The 25,375-nt window shown below is 45.0% G+C and overlaps 1 protein-coding gene across 4 annotated transcripts in view; it reads right to left on the bottom strand.

Annotated features, from left to right (window-relative positions):
• Nucleotides 1-25,375, bottom strand: part of EXD1 (exonuclease 3'-5' domain containing 1) — a 107,095-nt gene that overhangs the window by 63,259 nt on the left and 18,461 nt on the right. For 3 of the 4 annotated variants that reach the window (XM_075329470.1, XM_075329471.1, XM_075329472.1), the window contains exons 4-7: nucleotides 18,666-18,729; nucleotides 11,884-11,999; nucleotides 10,054-10,112; nucleotides 3,146-3,232 (exon numbers count right to left, since the gene is read on the bottom strand). In XM_075329470.1, the coding sequence (XP_075185585.1) occupies nucleotides 3,146-3,232; nucleotides 10,054-10,112; nucleotides 11,884-11,999; nucleotides 18,666-18,729 (326 nt within the window). The remainder of the gene's footprint in view (nucleotides 1-3,145; nucleotides 3,233-10,053; nucleotides 10,113-11,883; nucleotides 12,000-18,665; nucleotides 18,730-25,375) is intronic. The other variant, XM_075329473.1, reaches the window with a different exon arrangement.

The following is a 25,375-nucleotide window of genomic DNA, read 5'->3' as shown; positions in this document are numbered from 1 at the left end:
AAATGTGCAATCCGCATTTAAACAAAATTTGACCGGTGCAAAAGTATGGGCACCCTTATCAATTTCTTGTTTTGAACACTCCTAACTACTTTTTACTGACTTACTAAAGCACTAAATTGGTTTTGTAACCTTATTGAGCTTTGAACTTCATAGGCAGGTGTATCCAATCAGGAGAAAAGGTATTTAAGGTGGCCACTTGCAGGTTGTTCTCCTATTTGAATCTCCTATGAAGAGTGGCATCATGGGCTCCTCAAAACAACTCTCAAATGATCTGAAAACAAAGATTATTCCACATAGTTGTTCAGGGGAAGGTACAAAAAGTTGTCTCAGAGATTTAAACTGTCAGTTTCCACTGTGAGGAACATAGTAAGGAAATGGAAGAACACAGGTACAGTTCTTGTTAAGCCCAGAAGTGCCAGGCCAAGAAAAATATTACAAAGGCAGAGAAGAAGAATGGTGAGAACAGTCAAGGACAATCCACAGACCACCTCCAAAGACCTGCAGCATCATCTTGCTGCAGATGGTGTCAATGTGCATCGGTCAACAATACAGCGCACGTTGCACAAGGAGAAGCTGTATGGGAGAGTGATGCGAAAGAAGCCGTTTCTGCAAGCACGCCACAAACAGTCGCCTGAGGTATGCAAAAGCACATTTGGACAAGCCAGTTACATTCTGGAAGAAGGTCCTGTGGACTGATGAAACAAAGATTGAGTTGTTTGGTCATACAAAAATGCGTTATGCATGGAGGCAAAAAACACGGCATTCCAAGAAAAGCACTTGCTACCCACAGTAGAATTTGGTGGAGGTGGGGTAGATGGTTGGGTTCACCCTTGACCGGAGGATCACCCAGTTCCCTGACCGATAACCTACAGTCATTACTATCGCAGTAATACTCGATATTGCTCCAGTGATGGGAGAGGAGAAATATGTAATCCATGAGACTCCGTATCAGTAATGTGACGTGGTCCCTGACACCTGGGTTGTACATTCCTTGTCAATATGGGCTTTTTGCCCCAGGTTGGATATGGCTCGCGAGCTGACACCTTTGAAATATCTACTGTACTAATGCCATACTGAAAGCAATAGATGTTGACCTGATTGTTGATGCATTATTAATCTAGCTATTAACCAATTTACACATATTTTTACTGTACAAATTGCTGAATTGTCTTTGATTGTAATGATTTACTTAACCTTCAATAAAACGAGTTTAAAAAAAAAAAAATTTGGTGGAGGTTCCATCATGCTTTGGGGCTGTGTGGCCAATGCCGGCACCGGGAATCTTGTTAAAGTTGAGGGTCGCATGGATTCAACTCAGTATCAGCAGATTCTTGACAATAATGTGCAAGAATCAGTGATGAAGTTGAAGTTACGCAGGGGATGGATATTTCAGCAACACAATGATCCAAAACATCGCTCCAAATCTACTCAGGCATTCATGCAGAGGAACATTACAATGTTCTGGAATGGCCATCCCAGTCCCCAGACCTGAATATCATTGAACATCTGTGGGATGATGTGAAGCGGCTGTCCATGCTCGGCGACCATCAAACTTAACTGAACTGGAATTGTTTTGTAAACAGGAATGGTCAAATCTACCTTCATCCAGGATCCAGGAACTCATTAAAAGCTACAGGAGGCGACTAGAGGCTGTGATTTCTGCAAAAGGAGGATCTACAAAATATTAATGTCACTTTTATGTTGAGGTGCCCATACTTTTGCACCGGTCAAATTTTGTTTAAATGCAGATTGCACATTTTCTGTTAGTACAATAAACCTCATTTCAATCCAGAAATATTCCTCAGTCCATCAGTTATTAGATATATGACACTGAAATAGCAAAAACCCAAATTGTTATAAAGAAAAAAGGTTCACGTTAATAGAGGTGCACAAACTTTTTCATATGACTGTATATTTGGAGAATTTGGAGGCTAGGGTAGAAAATAGGAAGGTTTTCCACTTGGCAAATACATTTCACGATGACATGCCATGTGGCAAGGCTTGTTAACAGGTCAACAGTGACTTTTAGGATTTCTGTATCCAATAGGGGGCACTAACCTTCCAGTCTCCTTCCTCCCTGAAGTATTAAAAGACCTCCTCGAGGAGAAACAAATCCCCTCAGAGCACCTGTCAGAGGCCTCTCATCTAGCCAGATCAGACTGCCTGCTTTGCACTGATGGAGGTAAACATCTGGAAACATCTGTCTGCAAATGGAGTGTTTTGGTTTGCCCACGTCATGTGGCAAGACTTGTTGAAGAGTCCATATTGATTTTTAGGTTTTCTGCCCAGAGGGTGGGACTGAAGCTCTAATCCTTTTACTCTCTAAGACCTCTTTCACACTTCCATGAAAAACCACACACATTTTGCACGGATGTGTAAAAGGTGCGCATGGCCCTTTGTGTGCTGTAATTTTGGCACATGAGTGTTCTCCGTGTGCTATCCATGATAATACGCAGAGAACAGGATCTTTCTGCTCCCCTGTCTCTGGTGCTGCGGACTGTGCTGCTGATGTCTTCTGCTCTGAGTTCTGCGGTCTGGCTGACTCCCCGCTGCTGCTGCTTCCGGTCCTCAGTGCAGAGAATATTCATGAGCATAATGAGCGGGGTCGGAAGCAAGTTACAGCAGCGGCAGAGACAGCAGGGCTGCAGAAGGCGAGTACAGAAATTCATTTTATTTCACAGAAGCGTGGTTTTCTCTAGTGCGTGACACACTGATGTCACACGGATCACATCCATGCGGTCCATGTGACAGCCGTGCTGCCGAAGAAAAACAGACATATCTACATGTGGAGCACACGGACACACACATGCTCAACGCTGACACATGGTCCATGGGAAAACACGCACGTGTGCGCAGACCTATTGATTTTAATGGGTCTACGTGTGTCAGTGTCTCCGGTACGTGTGAAAACGGACGTCACACATACCGGAGACACGGATGTGTGAAGGGGGCCTAAAGAAGATATTTGCTTACAAAAAGGGAAAACACTGGAGACATAAAGCTGCTCAGTGGTCAGCAAAGTGTTCAGTGCCAGACAGCTGCTGCCAAGCAGGAGACCTGAGGACGGGTGAAGTACTGTAATCAAAGCGATCCCCAGACTTGTGGAAGCCCCGAGCCAAAGCGCAGACGTGACGCGGACCCTTACCTGCAGCAGGCACAGCTTTCCATGGCACGACACATTGAGAGCAACAGCAGCTAGACCCAGCACTTTCTGATTCTGGAGATGCATGATCTGGTGAAAACAGATGGATTTTTAGTCACTTTATTCCAATACAAACACTTTCCAATGTAATCACAAGGCGAGAAACTCATTTCTAACCCCTCAATGATACAACCTATATCGGACTTACACAAATCTAACAAGCATTATTCATATTTTCAAGATATTTTCAGACACCCAATTTTTTGGGGACCAATTCAGTTCTCAATTAGCTTTGAGGGGCCTATAAAATTAGCAACCCCCTGAAAATCACCTTATATTAAAAGTGCACCCTACAAAGTATTGTTAAAAACAGGATAGCATTTTTTTTTTGTTAAGCAGCTTGAGTTACAGTGAGTATGGAAAGTATTCACACCCCTTTAAGTTTTTCACTTTGTTTCATTGCAGCCATTTGGTAAATTCTATGAAGTTCATTTTTTTTTCTCATTAATGTGCACTCTGCCCCCATCCCCCGTCTTGTCAGAAAAAAAACTAAAATGTAGACATTTTTGCAAATTTATTAAACAAAAAAAACCCTGAAATATCACATGGTCATAAGTATTCAGCCCCTTTGCTCAGTATAACACATGGTCATAAGTATTCAGCCCCTTTGCTCAGTATAACACATGGTCATAAGTATTCAGCCCCTTTGCTCAGTATAACACATGGTCATAAGTATTCAGCCCCTTTGCTCAGACGCTCATATGTAAGTCACATGCTGTCCATTTCCTTGTGATCCTCCTTGAGATGGCTCTACTCCTTCATTGGAGTCCAGCTGTGTGTAATTACACTGATAGGACGTGATTTGGAAAGGCGCACACCTGTCTATATAAGACCTCACAGCTCACACTGCATGTCACACCAAATGAGAATCATGAGGTCAAAGGAACTGCCCAAGGAGCTCAGAGACAGAATTGTGGCAAGGCACAGATCTGGCCAAGGTTACAAAAGAATTTCTGCAGTACTCAAGATTCCTAAGAGCACAGTGGCCTCCATAATCCTTAAATGAAAGAAGTTTAGGACCAGAACTCTTCCTAGATATGGCCATCCACCTAAACTGAGCAATCGTGGGAGAAGAGCCTTGGTGAGAGAAGTAAAGAAGAACCCCAAGATCACTGTGGCCGAGCTCCAGAGATGCAGTACGGAGATGGGAGAAAGTTCCACAAAGTCACCTATCACTGCAGCCTCCACTAGTCGGGCCTTTATGGCAGAGTGGACCAACAGAAGCCTCTCCTCAGTGCAAGACATATAAAAGCCGCATAGAATTTGCAAAAACCACATGAAGGATTCCAGACTATGAGAAATAAGATTCTCTGGTCTGATGAGATGAAGATAGAGCTTTTTGGGGATAATTCTAAACAGTATGTGTGGAGAAAACCAGACACTGCTCATCACCTGCCCAATACAATCCCCACAGTGAGGCATGGTGGTAGCAACATCATGCTATGGGGCAGGGACAGGACGACTGGCTGCAATTGAAGGAAAGATTAATGTGGCCAAGTACAGAGATATCCTGGAAGAAAACCTCTTCCAGAAGCTCTGGATCTCAAACTTGGCCGAAGGTTCACCTTCCAACAAGACAATGACCCTAAGCACACCGCTAAAATAACAAAGGAGTGGCTTCAGAACAACTCTGTGACCATTCTTGACCAGCTCAGCCAGAGCCCTGACCTAAACCCAATTGAGCATCTCTGGAGAGACATGAAAATGGCGTTCACCATCCAACCTGAGGGAACTGGAGAGTATCTGCAAGGAAGAATGGCCGAGGATCCCCAAATCCAGGATCCCAAGAAGACTCATGGCTGTACTAGCTCAAAATGGAGGGTGCCTCTACTCAGTACTGAGCAAAGGGGCTGAATACTTATGACCATGTGATATTTCAGTTTTTCTTGTTTAATAAATTTGCAAAACTTTCTACATTTGTTTTTTTGTCTGTCAAGATGGGGGATGGGGGCAGAGTGCACATTAACCCTAGATTGCATACCTGGGGCCTCGCAGGCCTGCTAGGTTACTAGTTTTCTATTGTAGATTTCTATGGTTGCGCGTTCTAGGGTTAATGAGAAAAAAATACCAAATGGCTGCAATGAAACAAAGAGTGAAAAATGTAAAGGGGTGTGAATACTTTCCGTACCCACTGTAAACCAGGAAAATACAGCATTATTTATTTCTCAGTTTTTAGAAACACTAAAGGGTGCTTTACACGCTGCGACATCGCTAACGATATATCGTTGGGGTCACGGTGTTAGTGACGCACATCCGGCGTCGTTCGCGACATCGCAGCATGTGACACCTATGTGCAACCTTAAACGATCGCAAAAGAGTTAAAAATCGTTGGTCTGTGATACGTCGTTCATTTACCAAAAATCGTTGTCTGGTCAGTAGCGAGGTTGTTCGTCGTTCCTGAGGCACCACAAATCGCTATGTGTGACACCGCAGGAGCGAGGAACATCTCCTTACCTGCGTCCACCGGCAATGAGGAAGGAAGGAGGTGGGCGGCATGTTCTGGTCGCTCATCTCCGCCCCTCCTCTGCTATTGGGCGACCGCTTAGTGACGCCGCAGTGACGTCGCTATGACGCTGAACGCACCTCCCCCTTGAAGGAGGGATTGTTCGGCAGTCACAGTGACGTCGCTGACAAGGTATGTGCGTGTGACGCTGCCATAGCGATAATGTTCACTACGGCAGCGATCACCAAATGTCGCACGAACGACGGGGGCGGGGGCTATCGCTAGCAATGTCGCAGCGTGTAAAGCACCCTTTAGTGTGTGGCATTAGAATACATTTGAAGATGAGAGACTAAATGGATTCACTGACGATGGATAAATGAAATCATACAATTTACTAAAAGATAACTTAGAATTCAGGCAAGAAAATATATAAAAAAAACAACAAAAACCCTACAAGATAGGAAGAAATATCAATAGCTACCCAGACAATAACAACGAGCCTGTACTATCCGGGGTCTGCCTATCTGGGGAAGGCCACAGACTGGTGAGAGACGTCTTTCCATGCTTCAGTTTCATTTTAGCACTCATATATTCCTCTTCTAACATAAGGAGGACTTGAATCTTTCGGACATCCCCCATGTGTTGCTGAGGCCTCTGTCTAAACAATGGACTGAGGGGTCTTATCAGCCTGAGAAGACCCTGAGATCAGCACTTAGGAATGTCTTTGTCCTCGAGGTATCTATCTACATTGCACTCTCTGGTACCTTCCTTTCAAATTCGTGAAGAAAAGCTGAAACTAAGAATATTGACGATGAGGAATTACCGTATATTCCATATCAATATATGGGCCTTACATGCCACTGAGGATTTTCAGGCCTCCTTTTAATTAGGATCTCTTTTAAGCGACACTACTCTCTTCTCCTCCTGGTCCTGTCCTCTGCCTTCTACATTACTCTATCCTCCTCCTCCTGGACCTGTCGTCTGCCTTCGACACAGTAGACCAATGCCACCTACTACAGATTCTCTCATCTCTGGCTATCACAGACTTGGCGCTATCTTGGATCTCTTCATACATCACGGTCCAGACATTTAGCGTCTCCCACTCTCAGACCACTTCCTCATCTCGCCCCCTATCTGTCGGTGTCCCCCAAGGTTCAGTTCTTGGACCCCTGCTGTTCTCTATCTACACCTTCGGCCTGGGACAGTTCATAGAGTACCATGGCTTTCAGTATCATCTCTATGCTAATGATACGCAGATCTACCTCTCTGGACCTGATATCACCTCCCTACTAATCAAAATCCCACAATGTCTGTCAGCTATTTTATCCTTTTCTCTTTGCTTGATTCCTAAAACTGAACATGGACAAAACAGAATTCATTATCTTTCCTCCTCTTCACTCAACCCCCCCACCTGACATATCCATCAAAGTTAATGGCTGCTCACTTTCCCCAGTCTCGCATGCTTGTTGCCTGGTATAATCCTAGACTCTGCTCTCTCTTTCAAGCCACACATCCATGCCCTCTTCCCCTCCAACTCGAAAATATTTCCCGGATTCATACATTCCTTTCCCAAGAAGCTGCAAAAACCCTTATCTCCCACCTGGATTTTTGCAACCTCCTGCTCTGCGGCCTCCCTTTCAACAGTCTTGCACCCCTACAATCTATGCTGCCTGATTAATCCACTTCTCCCCCCAACTACTCCCGAAACTCTCCTCTCTGCCAATCCCTTCACTGGCTTCCCATTGCCCAACGACTCCAGTTCAAAACACTAACCATGACCTACAAAGTCATCCACAACCTGTCTCCTCCAAACATCTGTTGCCTAGTCTCCCAGTACTTACCTACCCACATGTAATCTTCGATCCTCACAAATCTCCTTCTTTACTCCCCTCTCATCTCTTCCCATCACCACATCCAAGATTTCTCCCGCGCCTCCCCTATACTCTGGAATGCTCTGCCACAACATAGGAGACTCTTGACTTTTCACCTGATTTCACCTGTTTTGTTTTATAAAAACGTATAGAAAATGCTTTGCTAAATTGGATAAATGTCCTTTTTCTGTACAAGAAATACCGTTCTTGGGGTTCATTGTATCGGCTGAAGGGTTTAGGATGGATCCTGAGAAGGTGCAGACCATAATGGTTCAACCTCATGACTTTAAAGCATTGCAGCAGTTCCTAGGATTCACCAATTACTACAGAAAATTTATTAGGGCTTTTTCTCATATCGTTAAACTCCTTATTGATATCACACGTAACGAGGCAGAGCTTAAGGTTTGGCCGCCAAATGCTGTTGGGGCCTTTAATAAATTGAAAGTGTTTTATGATTGCTCGAGTATTAATCCAACTCGATCTACAGAAACCATTCATTGTGGAGGCTTCAGAAATCAGTGTAGCAAAGGACCAATCATTGTTGGAACAAATTTTAAGGTGTTTCGCTGCGGCTCAAGAGGAGGACTAGTCCTCCTATTCACCTCTTGCTGAGTTCGCCTTTAACAGTCGGGTCAATCAGTCCACTAGACCCTCGCTTTTTTATTTTTTGCAATTATGGGTTATCATCCAGATTTTAGTGAGGTCTTTAGGATGAAATCCGGATATCATGGAGTAGAGGCTGCCATACAGAAACCTGGAAATGTCTGGAGGGAGTTTCGGAAGAATATTGGGGCGGCTCAACTTTGACAAAAGCAGCAAGCTGATGTAGGAAACCTTGGGAAGGTCTCCTCTTCAATGTAGGTGATAAGGTTTGATCATCATCCACGACAGACCTGTAGATGCGTGCAAGTCACACAAAATGGCTGTAGTATGTACACTCTGCGTTCCTGCTCTCCTGCTGCACACAGATTTTTAATGTGGACACCATAAAGAATTATTTTAAGGATGATGAGTGCCACTGATATTTCTTTATATTTATGTACCGTATTTTCCAGATTGTATGACGCATTCCCCCCCACAAAAATGGGGGTAAAATGAGGGTGCGTCTTACAAAACAGATATGGCTTACCTGGGCGGCGGTGCTGGAGCAGGGTCATAGGAGGGAGGGTCACAGGAGGGAGGATCATAGGAGGGAGGGTCACAGGAGGGGCTCGGGGGTGTTGCCGCAGGCGCCATTGATCTGTGGGCGGGTTGCAGGGGTGTCACTACAGTGGAGGGGCTCAGGAGAATTACAGGACTTGGTGTCTCCGCGGCGGGTGCATTGAGCTGACTTCAGGCTCCACTGAATCACCGGCGGTTGACACGATGGACTTCAAGAAAATGGTTGCGGAGGTGGTGTGTGCGCAGCTTAGACTTAAACATTTTTTGAAGTCATCACATCAATCTGCGCACGCGCCGGTTCCGTGGCCATTTTCTTGAAGTCCTTGTGTCAACTGCCAGCGATTCAATGGAGCCCACAGCCAGCCAGCAGATCCATGGAACCCGCCGCTGTGACACCCCTGAATCTGCAATATTGCCGATCTTCTGTCCACTGACCCTCCACGGCCATTTTCTTGATGTCCATCAAAAGTGGTATCCTGAAGGTTAGATTCACATATCAAATGTCTCACTGTCCAAGCACGGACCACAATACATGGATCAGTCAGGGGTCTCCTGACCTAAACTTAGAACCATATATATGCCTATGAGACTTCTGACCTCGGATCCAATGGAAAGTCTATGACACATGTGTGACTCTAGCTTAAGGACAATAATGCGGAGGATTGTGAGGAGGAGTTGTTCATCCATGGTGTCAAATGCTGCAAAGAGATCCAGGAGAATCAGAAGGGGGTAATGACCATTAGATTTACTAAAGCTGTTAGGAAATCGTTCAAGTCTCTGATCCGGGCAGTTTCTGTAGCATCTAAAGATACCGGATTGTAAAGGGTCCAGAAGAGAATTATCAGAACGATGGTGGATTAGACGGTGGTGGACCAAGTGTTCCAGGAGGTTAGCGAAGAAGAGATGTTAGAGACAGGTCTGTAATTAGGAGAGCAGGTCTAGTCGAGGGATAGGATATAATGGCGTGTTTAAAAACTGAGGGAAATATATCGGAAGAAACAGAGAAGTCAGGTGCGTAGTGATGGCCGGTGAGAGGAGGAGGCGAGTGGGAATAGGGCGACTGGTGGTCCGGCTAGAGGAAGCGAGGAGCCGGGGAACGTCTTCTGTGACTGGATGAAAGGTGGAAAGTGAACTAGATAGCGTGTGTGTGAATGGGAGACATCATAGTAGAAGTTCGGGAAGTAACTTCATATTGGTTTTTATTCTTTGAAATAAATGGTCGGATCGTACTACGAGAATATATGATCATATATCATATATATCATCAGCTCACTAGATAATTCAATTCATGGCTTTTGTCCTTCTGAATAACCTAGATTTTATTATAAAGACAAATGATTTAAAAATTAATGTTTACGACAATATAATTTACTCACCGCTGGTCCAAACATTGGTTGAAACTGGTCTATCAGAATATAATTTATGTCTTCATCACCTGCAATAAAAAAATAATTGAAAACTTGTTAAAACATGAAAAATAAAAGGAAATCAATTAAAAGGGTTGTCCGCTTTTAGACTTCTACGCTCCATTATTGCCCCTACTCGTAATGCACTTGCATTTATGGGTCTACTACTGGGTCTTCTGGAGAGCGGACCCTCCACAGGAACTCGTCTAGAGTGGTCTGTGATTATATCAGGTCTGATAGGCACAACATTTACTATTAACATTTTTGGTATGAGAAAAGCAACAGAGGCAAGATAGCTACAGAGCCTGCTCAATGGCGAGAAACCAGGAGGCCACGAGGTGGTGGTGTTTGGAGGCCACGAGGTGGTGGTGTTTGGTGGACACTTCGTACAGACTAGTGGCACGCTCGCTCACTACTGGTAGCAGAGCTGCTGGGTGAAAATGAGGAAATCATTTATAGGCATGGTGGGCAATAAGCAACATAGATAACAGTATTTCTTTTATTTTTATCACCCTTTAAGCTGCTGGGACAGGGGTCGGGACTCTATGGCTCGCGAGCCAGATGTGGCTCTTTTGATGGCTCGCAGACAACTCTTTAGCAAAAAAAATACAGTATTTTCCAGTTTGTAAGACACATTTTACATGGGGGGGGAAATGAGGGTGCGTCTTACAAACCGCATATGGCTTACCAGGGCGGCAGTGTTGGCGCAGGGTCAGCGATACTGCGGACTCGTAGGTTGTCGCGGCGACGAGCCTGCAATAGACGGACTGTGTGCTGCTTTGAATCTCCCGCAGTTGATGAGATGGACTTCAAGAAAAAGGCCACGGAAGCGGTGCATGCGCAGATAGGACTCCGCGGCTATTTTCTTGAAGTCCATTGAGTCATTCTGCGCACACGCCGCGGCTATCTTCTTGAAGTCCATTGCGTCATTCTGCGCACACGCCGCGGCTATCTTCTTGAAGTCCATTGCGTCATTCTGCGCACACGCCGCGGCTATTTTCTTGAAGTCCATTGCGTCATTCTGCGCACACGCCGCAGCCATTTTCTTGAAGTCCATTGCATCAATCTGTGCATACGCCGCAGCCATTTTCTTGAAGTCGATCTTGTCAACTGCGGAAGATTCAAAGCAGCCCGCGGTCCATCTACTGCAGGCTTGCCACTGCAACACCCTACAAGCCCGCAGTATCGACAATCCTCCGCACACTGACCCTCTTGACTGGCGACCCCCCCTCCTCCGTGCCCGCAGTATCGTCTACCCTGCCTCCAGGGACCGTCTGAGCCGCCCCACCACCGCCGCTCCCCCCGGTGAGTACAGCTCTCACAGAAATACATTATAAAATAAGTGGCGTTCATGGCTCTCTCAGCCAAAAAGGTTCCCAACCCCTGCGCTAGTGTGTGCGAGACACAAAAGAGAATAAGCGAATATAACCTCTTTCCAATAAGCAGAATTTTTAGACAATTATTTCATTTTTTAAATGTTACTATAAACCTATATTAAAACCTTTTTTTGGGGGAGATGAGTTATAGGTTTTAATAGTGACCATGACAGTCACAGCCGCCTGCTCTGCCTCTATGACTGGAAGCGAGCAGCTACAGAGAGGATACAACTTAATTTTCTCCCTGCAGCCACTGGTCTAGTAGGCTAGCTACTCCCTGTTCACTAGATCTGCATGTAAATCACATTTCTGGATGTGACAGATTCCCCTTATAGACCAGTATGCACCAACGCCATGTGTACAAATTCTTATAGCAATGATTACGACAGTACTTATTTCCCTATGAACCTCTAACCTAACACACCTGAGTAGTTTGGGATCTGGACATCACTTTCCTTCACATTTTTAGGAGCTGTTGCATCAACCACTTCAGGCTTTAGGGCCGACTTGGCTTTATCTTCTGATACCATGTTACCACTGCTGACAAATTGTATGTATGTTAGTTAGGGTTAGTACATCCCATGAAGCCTTTTTTTCATATCCCAAACTCTATAGAAAATAAAAAAAACTGAAATCTTGCACTTCTCACACTGGCCACTGGGGCATTTTTTAGACTAGCTTCTCGTTTCAGGAAATGTACCCACACATTAGCAGCAATGAGCATTCTGTGACGCATCGAATGAGCGTGTGCAAAAGGTTATTGTGAAATGGTGAGAAGGGTCTGCTGTGATATCGCTTACTATGAACGGTGGATCCTGTGTTATAACGCCTCTATAGACAGCTGATAAGTCATTGTAATCCTGCCGATAATAGGCCGCTGAAAACCTCAAGAAAGGTCAGGAGGAATGAGTCTAAAAGCATGGGAACTACAAAAGCAATATTTGTCAAGGAAATCTTTTCACTCTAGGTGTTTACATACTGATTACTGCCACACACAGGATAAAGTAATGTCAACAGTCACGTTGCTCGCCCCTGGTCTGTACCCAAAAAGCTAATAGAAGCTGCACAGACCTCTCCTTCTCTGGTCCCAGCGTTGTTATACACCGAGCACTCCGCTCACTATACAGCTACGTCTGAGGCTCCGTTTTCTGCCGTAAACATCCCCATAGTCACCGCTCTTTTAGGATCACATACAATTGTGCTCAAACGTTTACACACCCCGGTAGATTTTTTGCTTTCTTGGCCTTTTTTCAGAGAATACGAATAACACAATCTTTTTTTCCACTCATGATTAGTGGTTGGGTGACGCCTTTTATTGTCACTACTGTGTTCTCTCTTTATTAATCATACTACCAAAAACATCCAAATGACCCTGATCAAAAGTTCACACACCCTGGTGATTTTGGCTTGATAACATGCACAGAGGTTGACACAAATGGGTGTAAATGGCTAATAAAGGTGACATCCTCACTTGTGATCTGTTTGCTTGTAATCAGTGTGTGCAGAGAAGCTGAGTGAGTTTCTGGGATCCAGACAGACTCTTACATTTTTCATCCGGTCACTGACGTTTCTGGATTGTGAGTCATGGGGAAAGCAAAAGAATTGTCAACGGATCAATGGGAAAAGATAGTTGAACTGTATAAAACAGGAAAGGGATACAAAACGATATCCAAGTAATTGATAATGCCAGACAGCAGTGTTCAAACTGTGATTAACAAATGGAAAATCAGGGGCTCTGTAAAAACCACATCACGATCAGGTAGACCAACAAAAATATCAGCCACAACTGCCAGGAAAATTATTCGGGGTGCAAAGAAAAGCCCACAAATAACACCAGCTGAAATCCAGGAGTCACTGAAAACTAGCGATGTGGCTGCATCAAGATGCACAATAAGGAGGCACTGGAAGAAAAATGGGCTGAATGGTTGAGTTGCAAGAAGAAAGCAATTACTGCGCAAATACCACAAAGTATCTTGCCTACAATATGCCATACAGCCCAGAGACAAGCCTCCAAACAGCACAGAGACAAGCCCCACACAGCCCAGAGACAAGCCCCCAAACAGCCCAAAGAAAAGCCTTCAAACTTCTGGAACAAGGGAATTTGGAGTGATGAGACCAAAATCAAACTTTTTGGCCACAATCATAAACATTACATTTGGAGAGGTATCAACAAGGCCTATGATGAAAGGAACACCATTCCTACTGTAAAGCACGGAGGTGGATCTCTGATGATGTGGGGATGTGTGAGCTACAAAAGGCACAGAGGCACAGGAAACTTGGTAAGAAGGAAAGATGAATGCAGCACGTTATCAGCGAATACTGGAGGCAAATTTGCACTCATCAGCCCGGCAACTGCGTATGGGACGTACTTGGATGTTCCAACATAACAACGATCCACACACAAGGCCAAGTCAACCTGTCATTGGCTACAGCAGAACAAAGTGAAGGTTCTGGAGTGGCCATCTCAGTCTCCTGACCTCAATATCATTGAGCCACTCTGGGAAGAACTCAAGCGCGCAGCTCATGCAAGAAGGCCCAGAAATTTACAAGAACTGGAGGCACCAAGAAGAATGGGCAGCTTTACCATCTAAGAAAATAAAAAGCATCATCCACAACTACCACAAAAGACTTCAAGCTGTCATTGATGTTAGAGGTGGGAATATGCGGTGTATGATCTGGTAACCGTGGACGATCACAAAAAATCCCATTAATGAGGAAAAAACAAAACCACAAGAATAGTTGGAAACTGAGCTGACCGCAATCCCCTATCAGACAACACTATAAGTAACAGTGGGATGTTCCTAAAACACCCAGACACCTCAACACTGCCTGAGAAACGTGCTACACCTCAAAGATAGAAATGAGGAATCCTAACTTGCCTCAGAGCAGTCCCCAAAGAAATAGCAAGCCCCCAACATGTAAACGACCTTGATGTAAGAAAACACAATACACAGATAGAAAATAAAGATCAGCAAATGTGAGGCCAGACTTACTAGATAGAACAGGACAGGACAGATAACTGATTGCGGCCAGCAAAAAACCCTGCAAAAAAATACCAGTCTCCTGATAATAAAAATACTGAGCCCACACGGACTCTCCCCCACTATATCAGGTACTCTTATGCTAGGCACTTTAAACAGAACTGCAAACACCACAGAGAAAAACACACTGGGGATGGTGCTTAACCTCAATAATATTCTTTTATTTAATTATTCCAATTAAAATTCCATATACAAACTACACATATGTATACAATTGGGTCCAGTTTTTAATCACACTGGACTGGCTCCAATACCGCATTAATGGGTTTCAGCTAGCTGCAATAACCGTTCATGGCTTATAGTAAGCCTCCACCCAAAGAAAACTGTTGCTATTTCCTAAATATCTGGAGGCTTTCTCCCTTGTAGTCGGATCTCTATAAGTGTATCACCCGGAGCTTGCGGCTGCACTATGTCTCTGGGGATTACAACCGAGATCCGATCACTCTATGTAGCGATAGTAATGAGGAGTGGAGCGCAGCAAAACTGACCTGTATTTGGTTGGTAGCGGTTGTGCCGTCCTTGGTCCCGACGCGCGTTTCCCTAGTTCATCAGGTCCCCTAGAAACGCGCGTCGGGACCAAGGACGGCACAACCGCTACCAACCAAATACAGGTCAGTTTTGCTGCGCTCCACTCCTCATTACTATCGCTACATAGAGTGATCGGATCTCGGTTGTAATCCCCAGAGACATAGTGCAGCCGCAAGCTCCGGGTGATACACTTATAGAGATCCGACTACAAGGGAGAAAGCCTCCAGATATTTAGGAAATAGCAACAGTTTTCTTTGGGTGGAGGCTTACTATAAGCCATGAACGGTTATTGCAGCTAGCTGAAACCCATTAATGCGGTATTGGAGCCAGTCCAGTGTGATTAAAAACTGGACCCAATTGTATACATATGTGTAGTTTGTATATGGAATTTTAATTGGAATAATTAAATAAAAGAATATTATTGAGGTTAAGCACCATCCCCAGTGTGTTTTTCTCTGTGGTGTTTGCAGTTATCAGGTGTAAATCCTATGTAATGGTGGCTCTAGAGTTGGACAAATGATGCACTTTAAACAGAACTGCAGATATAATGGGAAGAAACAAAATCACAGAACAAATAATATTCTAAGTGCAAATAATCCAAACAAGAACAGAAAGCAAGCTCCCTTTCTTGCTGGAGGAACTGCGCTGCTCATAAGAGCAGAGAGACAGATCCTCACATACAAGAAACCAAACCACACGGAATATGCAGAAACACTTAAGTGCAAATCCAGCAATTAAGCACAGAAACAGTAAACTTATCTCGAGTAGATTCAGGCACCAAATAAATGGTAAAACGGGAAGGGAAAACTCCCAGCCATCTTCAGAAGCAGGTAGGAACATCTATCACCGGCGACCGCCAGGCACACAATGCTCTCCTAAATACACTATTCTGATCTGCAATAGGATTTCCTGGATTCCCAATTAATTCCATCACCTGTCTGAATCACAGATTCAAACTCCGCTTCATTACCATTCCTGGCCACCAGAGGGAGCTCCACACCAGCACCCACTCGGATGACATTCACAACAATAAGGTATTAACAACTGGGCGATTTGAACTTTTGATCAAGGTCATTTGGATGTTTTTGGTTGTCATTATAATTTAAAAAAGAAAAGAAGTTACAGTAGTTTGACAATAAATGGCTACAGCCGACCACTAACCATGAGTGTAAAAAAAGATTGTGTGTTATCACTCATACTCTCTGAAAAAAGGCCAAGAAAATCTGCCGGGGTATGTAAACCTTTGAGCACAATTGTATATCATCGTCATTCTCACTCTCCCTAGTTGCCACTTTATTACATAGAACATATATATCGGTGTCACACTCAGTCCTCCTTGTCCCTATCTCTACAGCTACTTTCGGTATTTGTCAACCAAAATCTGAACTCTGTCCCAAGACAAAAAAAAAAAAAAAAGTCATTTCCACATGAAGTTATTCTACTTGTAGTTTTGGCAAAATACTGCAGTGTGAAAGTGACTTTAGTAATAGAGGGATTGAATGAGTTTCTTGGACTTTCAGCTCTGCTACGCACTCGTCCCGGCTGGGCTCTGCTGCCTTCCTAGTTGGGCACCTCGCTTTCCTGTACTCCACCATGTTTTTGCATGTTGCCCAGTGTGCCCCTGTGACATCTTTACCCTAGGTCTCATAAGGCCCAGTTATAGACACACGTGTCTGAGAATATATTGAGGCTTTAGAGTTCAATTGTTGATAGAAGAGCTCTACCATCTTTTCATATTGTGCCAAACCTCTGCTCCTGCATAACCTTGGTGGCACAGGGGTATGATATTGTGGGTTTTGTTTCGTTTTGTGTAGGTTCGTATTTTAGGCGTGGTGCTCTGTTCATTTTATGTATTATTTGTCCTGTCTGCAGGGTTATAACCCCCTGCAGTGCTTCTGTTCCTAGGTGTGGGGGAGGGGGGCCTGGAATCCATCCAAACTCTATGTTTACCTGGGAGATTATTCAGTCTGTCTGAGAACTTCAAGAGAGAAGCAGGAAGATTCATCCTCTGTGGGAGAAGCTGAGGCTCCCCAGAGAGACCTGGACATTTATCCCTTACTGGACTATATCCATGTTTCTGGACTATTTTTTACCCTTTGTATGGTGGATTACTTTATGGACCGTCCGATTTTGCTTGGGATAAATGTTCTTTGGATTGTTCAATCATCTCTCGCTCTGTTGATTGTGTGATATCGGAGAAGGACCCCGTGACAGGGTGTATCACAGTTGACAGACAGTCCAGTGGTGTCCGGCTACAGAAGGTCACGGCGTTTGGCTGCACAAACTGCTCCTTGTTGTCCCATCCTTTCCTCTGTGGTCTGAATGGTGTTTTGTGTGTCTTCTCTGTTAGGGTTTACTCTTTCGTCTTTAGGACCCTGTGGAGATCTTTTCCTTCCAGCTGCTAATCATTATCCCTTACCCTCTGTGTCTTTATATATCTGCATTTCCCCTTGGTATGTTGTTGGTGATATAGTCAAGTTTCTATATGGTCCTGATTACAAGCAGTTGGTTTGCAATCATCTGGAGAAACACTGTATATGTTACTGTACCTCTCCTAAAATCATCTTGGAGATAAGTTGTTTGTTTGCTTTCCCCTGTGTGTTCTTTAGAACTTAGTGGGGTTGACTAGTGCTCATCCAGCCTGTTCATTATCTAGGGCCCAGTTCAGGGTCAGCCAAAGCCAGGTATCCTGCTCGGTGCATAGGTGCAAAATCTATCTAAAGATGTCAGTGGAGCCAGCGGAAGGTTTTATCAGGGGGTCACCATCTCACCCCTCCCCTAGACACAGGGTTTCCCTCTTCCCTCCCCTCACTCGGTATTTCTCTATACCTAGCGTGACACCCACTCTTGCTATCTCTTGAATGAACCCATCGGTTGCAATAATATGTGAATAGGATTATACTCCTGGGATATTGTACAACACATGATATAGTGATCGGTCACACCTATAAGAACTGCATGACAAAAAAAAAAAAAAGTAGAATTGAGGAACAAATTGAGGCGCAACAATGACCCCTACATCCAGTGATTGTAATGGGCCCAGAGCTGCTGTATACCAAATATATAAATTGTAGTTTAAAAAGGTAAATTTAAAATATAATATAAATACAGCACACAGCTGCTCATGCAATGGTTTTCCTTGTTCTTACTGAATGTGCACATTGTAGATTCAGACCCACGACAGCAAAATTATCAATGTAAGTCTATGTGACCAAGAAGAGGGATGGAGCGCTGTGTCCGATGATATGGCCTCTGTCATCACCCAACTTCACCCCAATAGTGATGGTTTGGGATGACTTGGATCCAACAAGTGGTCTGCAGCCTTCACCAACTTCAAAACTTATGGAAAAACAGGCAGGGAACAACATGATGAGGAGGGGGAGTAAAGCTAAATCATAATAAAAGGGGGGCAATTTTAAGAATCTGAAGTATAACACATTATCTGGTTTGTTTCACGGGCGTTTCTTTACTCCTTGTTTTCGTATGTATTCCTTTGTCGTTTTGCTGCCTTCAGCCTGAATCTACAAAGGGCACATTCCAATAAGAGTAATAAAAACCACTGCATGACACGACGTGTCCAAACCTTTGACTGGTTCTGTATATTTTACAAAACGGTACAGGGGTACAGGGGTCCTACCTTTCATCAGGTGGCTCATCTTGTTCTTGGCCATCGTGATATGAAGGGTCTTCTTGTGTCTCCACTAAAGGAAAATAAATAAATTAAATGTCTTCTAACATTTCTCAGTATTAGACTTAAGGCTTGGATAAAGAAACACTGAATCAAAGGGTTAATAAAATGTCTGCCAACTGCATCTTAAGATACTATTTCCATCTTCATATATGTGTGTTGCTGGGAAGAGCTTGTTATAAGACGCACCCCAAATTTAGAGGAGGAAAAAACAATCTGTTATGTTAAAATGAGGGTCTGTCTTACAATCCTAGTGTGTCTTAATCCTAATGCTCACTAGGGTGGAGCAGCGGTGGTGGAGCAGCTCAGTAGGGTTACAGGAGGCAGGGTAGGCGATGCTGCAGGCTTGGAGGAGTTGGTGTCGCGGCTCAGGAGGGTCGGTGATGCTGTGGGCTCAGAGGAAGGGGTGTCGTGGCTCAGTGTTGTGAATACATTTTCAAGTTTGGGGCTCCCTCTTGTGGTCAGTGCTGGCGGTGCAGTTGATTGGTGGAATGAAAGCCACACACCTGTGGAGCACTGGAAATCAGGCCTTTCAGATTGGGCCTATATAACTGAGTAGTTTTCTCCTGTTACTTGCCGGAGTTCAATGTATCTCCTGTGTGTTAAGGACATTCTGAAACCAGCCCTTTTCTCTACCAGAGCTCCTCTCAAGATAAGTTGTTCTTTGTATCTCTGTTTATTGTTTCCTCTTTCTTGTTGTTTTTTCTGCTTTGATACTAATGCTTGATTCCTATTTTGCCTGTGTGGAGTTCCTGGTGGAATTGAATCATTCCCTGCTGGGAGTGTCTATAATTAGCTCCATGATTCTGCAAGGTATTGTGTTTGTCATGCTTGGTATTAATTCAGTCCCTCATCTATATTAGTGTTTTTTGGATCCCAGTAACATCAGAGTACTGATATAGTAGGGGAGAGTCTGTGTGGGCTCAGGGTTTTTCCATATCAGGCGTGCTGAGATTTTTTTTAGGGTTTTTACGGCTGCAGACAGTGCTCCTTCCTATCCTTTCCTATAAAGATAGTTTGGCCTCATCTTTGCTGAATCTGTTTTCTAGCTTTGTATTGTGTTTTCCTATATCACCGTAGTGGGGAACTATCTATATCTTTGGGGATTAGCTTTTCTTATATTTCTATCTGTAAGAATAGTTAATTCTCCGGCTGTGTCGAGACGACTAGGTCATCGTAGGCTCGTCCCACGGCTACTTCTAGTTGTGTGTCAGGATTAGGTCTGCAGTCCATTAAGGTTCCAGCCACTCTGGTTACTTTTTGGGTTTCCACATTTTTGATCCTCCTCAGTCCCTGAATCATAACAGGTCAGTGGATGGAAGGTAGGTGATGCAGCGCATGCTCGGGGGTGTCACGGTAGTGTGCGCCATTGATCTGTTGATGTGCTGCGGGCTCCATTGAATGGTAGTTGATGAGATGGACTTCAAGAAAATGGCCGCAGAGGCAACGTGTGCAAAGATGGATGCGATTACTTCAATAAAATGGCCCGAAAGCCAATTGCTGTGACACCCCCAAGCCTGCAGTGTTGCTGACCCTGCCTCCTGTGACCCTCCTGAGCTGCTCTACTGCAGTGACACCCCCTCCTCTGAGCTCTCAGTATCTCTGACCCTCTGTCCTATGACCCCGCTCCACCACCGCCGCCCCGGTAAACCATATGCGGATTATAAAACGCACTTCATTTTACCCCCAGTTTTAGGGGGAAAAAAAGTGTGTCTTATAATCCAGAAAATATAAAACTTTTGCCATTTAAAGTCCATTAACCCCTTCAGCCCCCGGGCACTTTCCGTTTTTGCGTTTTTGTTTTTTGCTCCCCTTCTTCCGAGAGCCGTAACTTTTTTATTTTTCCATCAATCTTGCCATATGAGGGCTTGTTTTTTGCGGGACGAGTTGTACTTTTAAAAGAAACCATAAGTTTTACCATATGGTGTACTGGAAAACAGCAAACAAATTTCAAAATGTGGAAAAATTGCAAAAAAAAGTGTGATCACACAATAGTTTTTGGGATGTTTTATTCACATTGTTCACTATATGGTAAAGCTGATGTGTCAGTGTGATGCCTGAGGTCGGTGCGAGTTTGTAGACACCAAACAAGTATAGATTTACTTGTATCTAAGGGGTTAAAAAAAATCACAAGTTTGTCCAATAAAAGTGGCGCACGTTTTACGCCATTTTCTGAAACCCGTAGCGTTGTCATTTTTTGGGATCTATGGCTCAGTGATGGCTTATTTTTTGCGTCTCGAGCTGGCGTTTTTAAATGGCACCATTTTTGCGCAGATGCTACTTTTTGATCGCCTGTTATTGCATTTTGCGCAAAACTTGCGGTGACCAAAAAACGTAATTTTGGCGATTGGAATTTTTTTGCCGCTACGCCGTTTACTGATCAGATTAATTGATTTTATATTTTGATAGATCGGGCATTTCTGAATGCGGCGATACCAAATATGTGTATATTTATTTATTTTTTTAACCCTTTTATTTTCAATGGGGCGAAAGGGGGGTGATTTGAACTTTTAGGTTTTTGGGGGGTTTTTTTAAACTTTTTTTTATTTTACTAGTCCCCCTAGGGGACTATAGCGATCAGTAATCCTATCGCTCTTATCTATCTGCAGATCTCAGCCACAGAGCTAAGAACTGCAGATACGGTGCTTTACTTTCAATGCTGGCTGTATTCCGGCAATGAGAGGAAGTGAGTCATGTTAGCTACAGGCGTCATCACATGACCCTGTGCTACCATGGCAACCACCGAAAGTCACGTGATCGCGCATGTGACTTCCGGTGGGGGCGGCGGTAAGTGAAAATCATGGCCGTGCGCATATACATCTCATTGCCAGACTTTGGAAGCGAGATGTAAGGGGTTAAATGTTCTGGATGGAATGCGATTCCACTCGGAACATGCAAGCACACATGTCAGATGTTAAAAATAGCTGATATGTGCGCGGATCGCATCCTGCCGGCGACAGGGGGCGGGGCTTAACCTCACACACTCCATAACAGATAGATCAGTCAAAGGGCGTGAAGGGGTTAAAATTTACAACAGTCATTTTAATTTTTAGTTCATAAAATAGTACACATGAAAATAGGCAACTGTGTAATGATCAGACAAAATGACTGGTTTCATTTACTAGAGTCCACAGATAAAGAAAACGCACATACATTAGATATCAATATCTATCTATATAAATAATTGCCTTATTCTGTCTGTCTGTCTGTCTGTCTTGCTCCAAAATTGTGTCACCGTGACAGTGTCATAAAAGTGACAACTGTCGGATTGGCCACTGGGCTCGCCCTGGCCCCGCCCCCCCACGGATTGGCCGCTCGCCTCGGCCTGGCCCCACCCCCCGCATGGATTAGCCACTCGCCCCGGCCCTCCGCACACATCGCCCTCTCCAGCGTACACCGGCTCCCGGTACACATGTGCAGGGAGCCGGCATACGCTGACTCCTCGCCCGCTCGCCCCCGCCACACGTTGGCACACTCGGCCCCGCCCCCGGCGGATATAACCTTGCGATGCTGGGATCGTGACGGAGCCGGTGTACGCTGGTAACCATGATACACATCGCGTAACTATAGGAACCGCTTCCCTTAGTTACCCGATGTGTATCATGGTTACCAGCGAACACCGGCTCCCGGTACACATGTGCAGGGAGCCGGCATACGCTGCGGTCAATAATGAAGTGTCATGCAGCGGTGAAAGAGTTAAAGACACTGCAGGACACTTCATTATAGGCAGCGGGCACCCCCAGAAGAGAGAAGACAGAAGACCCCCGATCATACTCACAAGACGCCGACCGGGAGCAGGTGAGCGCATTAAGGTCCTGCAGCGGCGGAACACACACACACACACGCACACACATAAGAAAGGACACACACACATCAGATCACACTCACTCACTCTCACACACACATCAGATCGCATCCACACACTCACAACATCCAGTGATATCGCTTACTTCTCGGCGGCGATACTGTGCGTGCAGTGACCTTCCAGGACCTGCCAGAAGATCACATGGCCAGAAGCATGTGGTATCTCCGGATGTTGTGAGTGTGTGAGCGCGTATGTGCGATATCGTCAGTGTGTGTGTGCGTGTATGCGATCGGATGTGTGCGTGTATGCGATCGGATGTGTGCGTGTCGGCAGAAGGCAGAGGAGCACGGCGTGCAGCACAGCTGCTGGGACCTCCCACCGGAGGGCACAGGGAGAAGTGGGGTGTGAGTGTATGCGATCACATGTGTGCGTGTATACTGTCTGATGTGTGACTGTGGAGCACGATGGGGACTTCGCAGCATGGGGGATGGAGCACGATGGGAGTGCACAGCATGGGGGATGGAGCACGATGGGAGTGCGCAGCATGGGGGATGGAGCACGATGGGAGTGCGCAGCATGGGGGATGGAGCACGATGGGAGTGCGCAGCATGAGGGATGGAGCACGATGGGGGTGCGCAGCATGGGGGATGGAGCACGATGGGGGGTGCGCAGCATGGGGGATGGAGCACGATGGGGGGTGCGCAGCATGGGGGATGGAGTACAATAGGGGGTGCGCAGCATGGGGGATGGAGCACGATGTGGGTGCACACCTCCCCCAAAACACACACACAGCGCCACTCGCGCACCGCACAACACACCACACACACACTGGGAACCACAAACACCGCCCTACACAGACACCCACACACAGACAACGCCGCACACACACAACACCCAACACACAAACACCACGGCATACACAAATATACGCACATACCGCGCAACACACACACTGCACAAAACATACCTCCCCCAAAACAGACACACGCACTCCACACCCACACAAACCGCGCAACACACACAGCACCACACACACAGAACGCTGCAGACACACAGCGATCTACAAACAACGCAACACACACAACGCAACACACATACAACACCGCTCTCACCCCCCCCCACACCCAGACAACACCCAGAACATTTACAGCCCTACACAAACCCTTGGCAACTACACACAACAACATCTATATATATAACAAAAATCATACATTAACTACACAATAAATTCTAGAATACCCGATGCGTTAGAATCGGGCCACCTTCTAGTATATTATATATATATATATATATATATTACATACATACATACATACATACATACATACACACAGACATACTAGCTGTAGTACCCGGGCGATGCCCGAGATAGTAACTGTCTCTCTCCCAGTCTCTGTCTGTGTCTATGTCTCTGTCTCTCTGTGTCTATGTCTCGGTCTGTATTTGTATCAGTTTGTCTCCATCTCGGTGTCTGTTTGCCTCTCTCTATCTTTGTGTCTGTCTCTATATGTCTGTCTGTCCATCTCTTTGCCCGGGCCGTCTCTCTCTATCAGTCTCTCCACTGACATCATATTACCTCACACATAAGCTTCTTATACTAACACTTCCTATAGCAACCACTGATAGTTGCTATTAATAGCCTGTATTCAGTTTAATGGAGGCAGGATTTTGGATAGTAACTGTAAAGTGCAGGGTTCAATTTTCCCGTCAAAACATAGTCTATGACGTTCCCTGAGTCACATGGAGCGTCTGTGCAAAATTTCGTGATTGTAAATGCGACGGTGCAAATTCCTTTAGCGGACATACACACTCACACATACACTGTACATACATACATATACAGTACTAACCAAAAGTTTGGACACACCTTCTCATCTCTAGAACAACTGTTAAGAGGAGACTTTGTGCAGCAGCCTTCATGGTAAAATAGCTGCTAGGAAACCACTGCTAAGGACAGGCAACAAGCAGAAGAGACTTGTTTGGGCTAAAGAACACAAGGAATGGACATTAGACCAGTGGAAATCTGTGCTTTGGTCTGATGAGTCCAAATTTGAGATCTTTGGATCCAACCACCGTGTCTTTGTAGAAAAGGTGAACGAGTGGACTCTACATGGCTGGTTCCCACCGTGAAGCATGGAGGAGGAGGTGTGATGGTGTGGGGGTGCTTTGCTGGTGACACTGTTGGGGATTTATTCAAAATTTAAGGTATACTGAACCAGCATGGCTACCACAGCATCTTGCAGCGGCATGCTATTCCATCCGGTTTGCGTTTAGTTGGACCATCATTTATTTTTCAACAGGACAATGACCCCAAACACACCTCCAGGCTGTGTAAGGGCTATGTGACTAAGAAGAGTGATGGGGTGCTACGCCAGATGACCTGGTCTCCACAGTCACCAGACCTGAACCCAATCGAGATGGTTTGGGGTGAGCTGGACCACAGAGTGAAGGCAAAAGGGCCAACAAGTGCTAAGCATCTCTGGGAACTCCTTCAAGACTGTTGGAAAACCATTTCCGGTGACTACCTCTTGAAGCTCATCAAGAGAATGCCAAGAGTGTGCAAAGCAGTAATCAAAGCAAAAGGTGGCGACTGTGAAGAACCTAGAATATAAGACATATTCTCAGCTGTTTCACACTTTAAGTATCTCATTCCACATGTGTTAATTCATAGTTTTGATGCCTTCAATGTGAATCTACAATTTTTAGAGTCAGAAAACTCTTTGAATGAGAAGGTGTGTCCAAACGTTTGGTCTGTACTGTACATACAGTGCCTTATGAAAGTATTCGGCCCCCTTGAATTTTTCAACCTTTTCCCACATTTCAGGCTTCAAACATAAAGAAAAAAATGTTAATG

The sequence above is a fragment of the Anomaloglossus baeobatrachus genome, chromosome 12 (genome assembly GCF_048569485.1).
Source record: "Anomaloglossus baeobatrachus isolate aAnoBae1 chromosome 12, aAnoBae1.hap1, whole genome shotgun sequence".
Classification (NCBI taxonomy): Eukaryota; Metazoa; Chordata; class Amphibia; order Anura; family Aromobatidae; genus Anomaloglossus; species Anomaloglossus baeobatrachus.
Note: the sequence above shows the minus strand (reverse complement) of the source record. Positions and strands in the feature narration are given on the sequence as shown.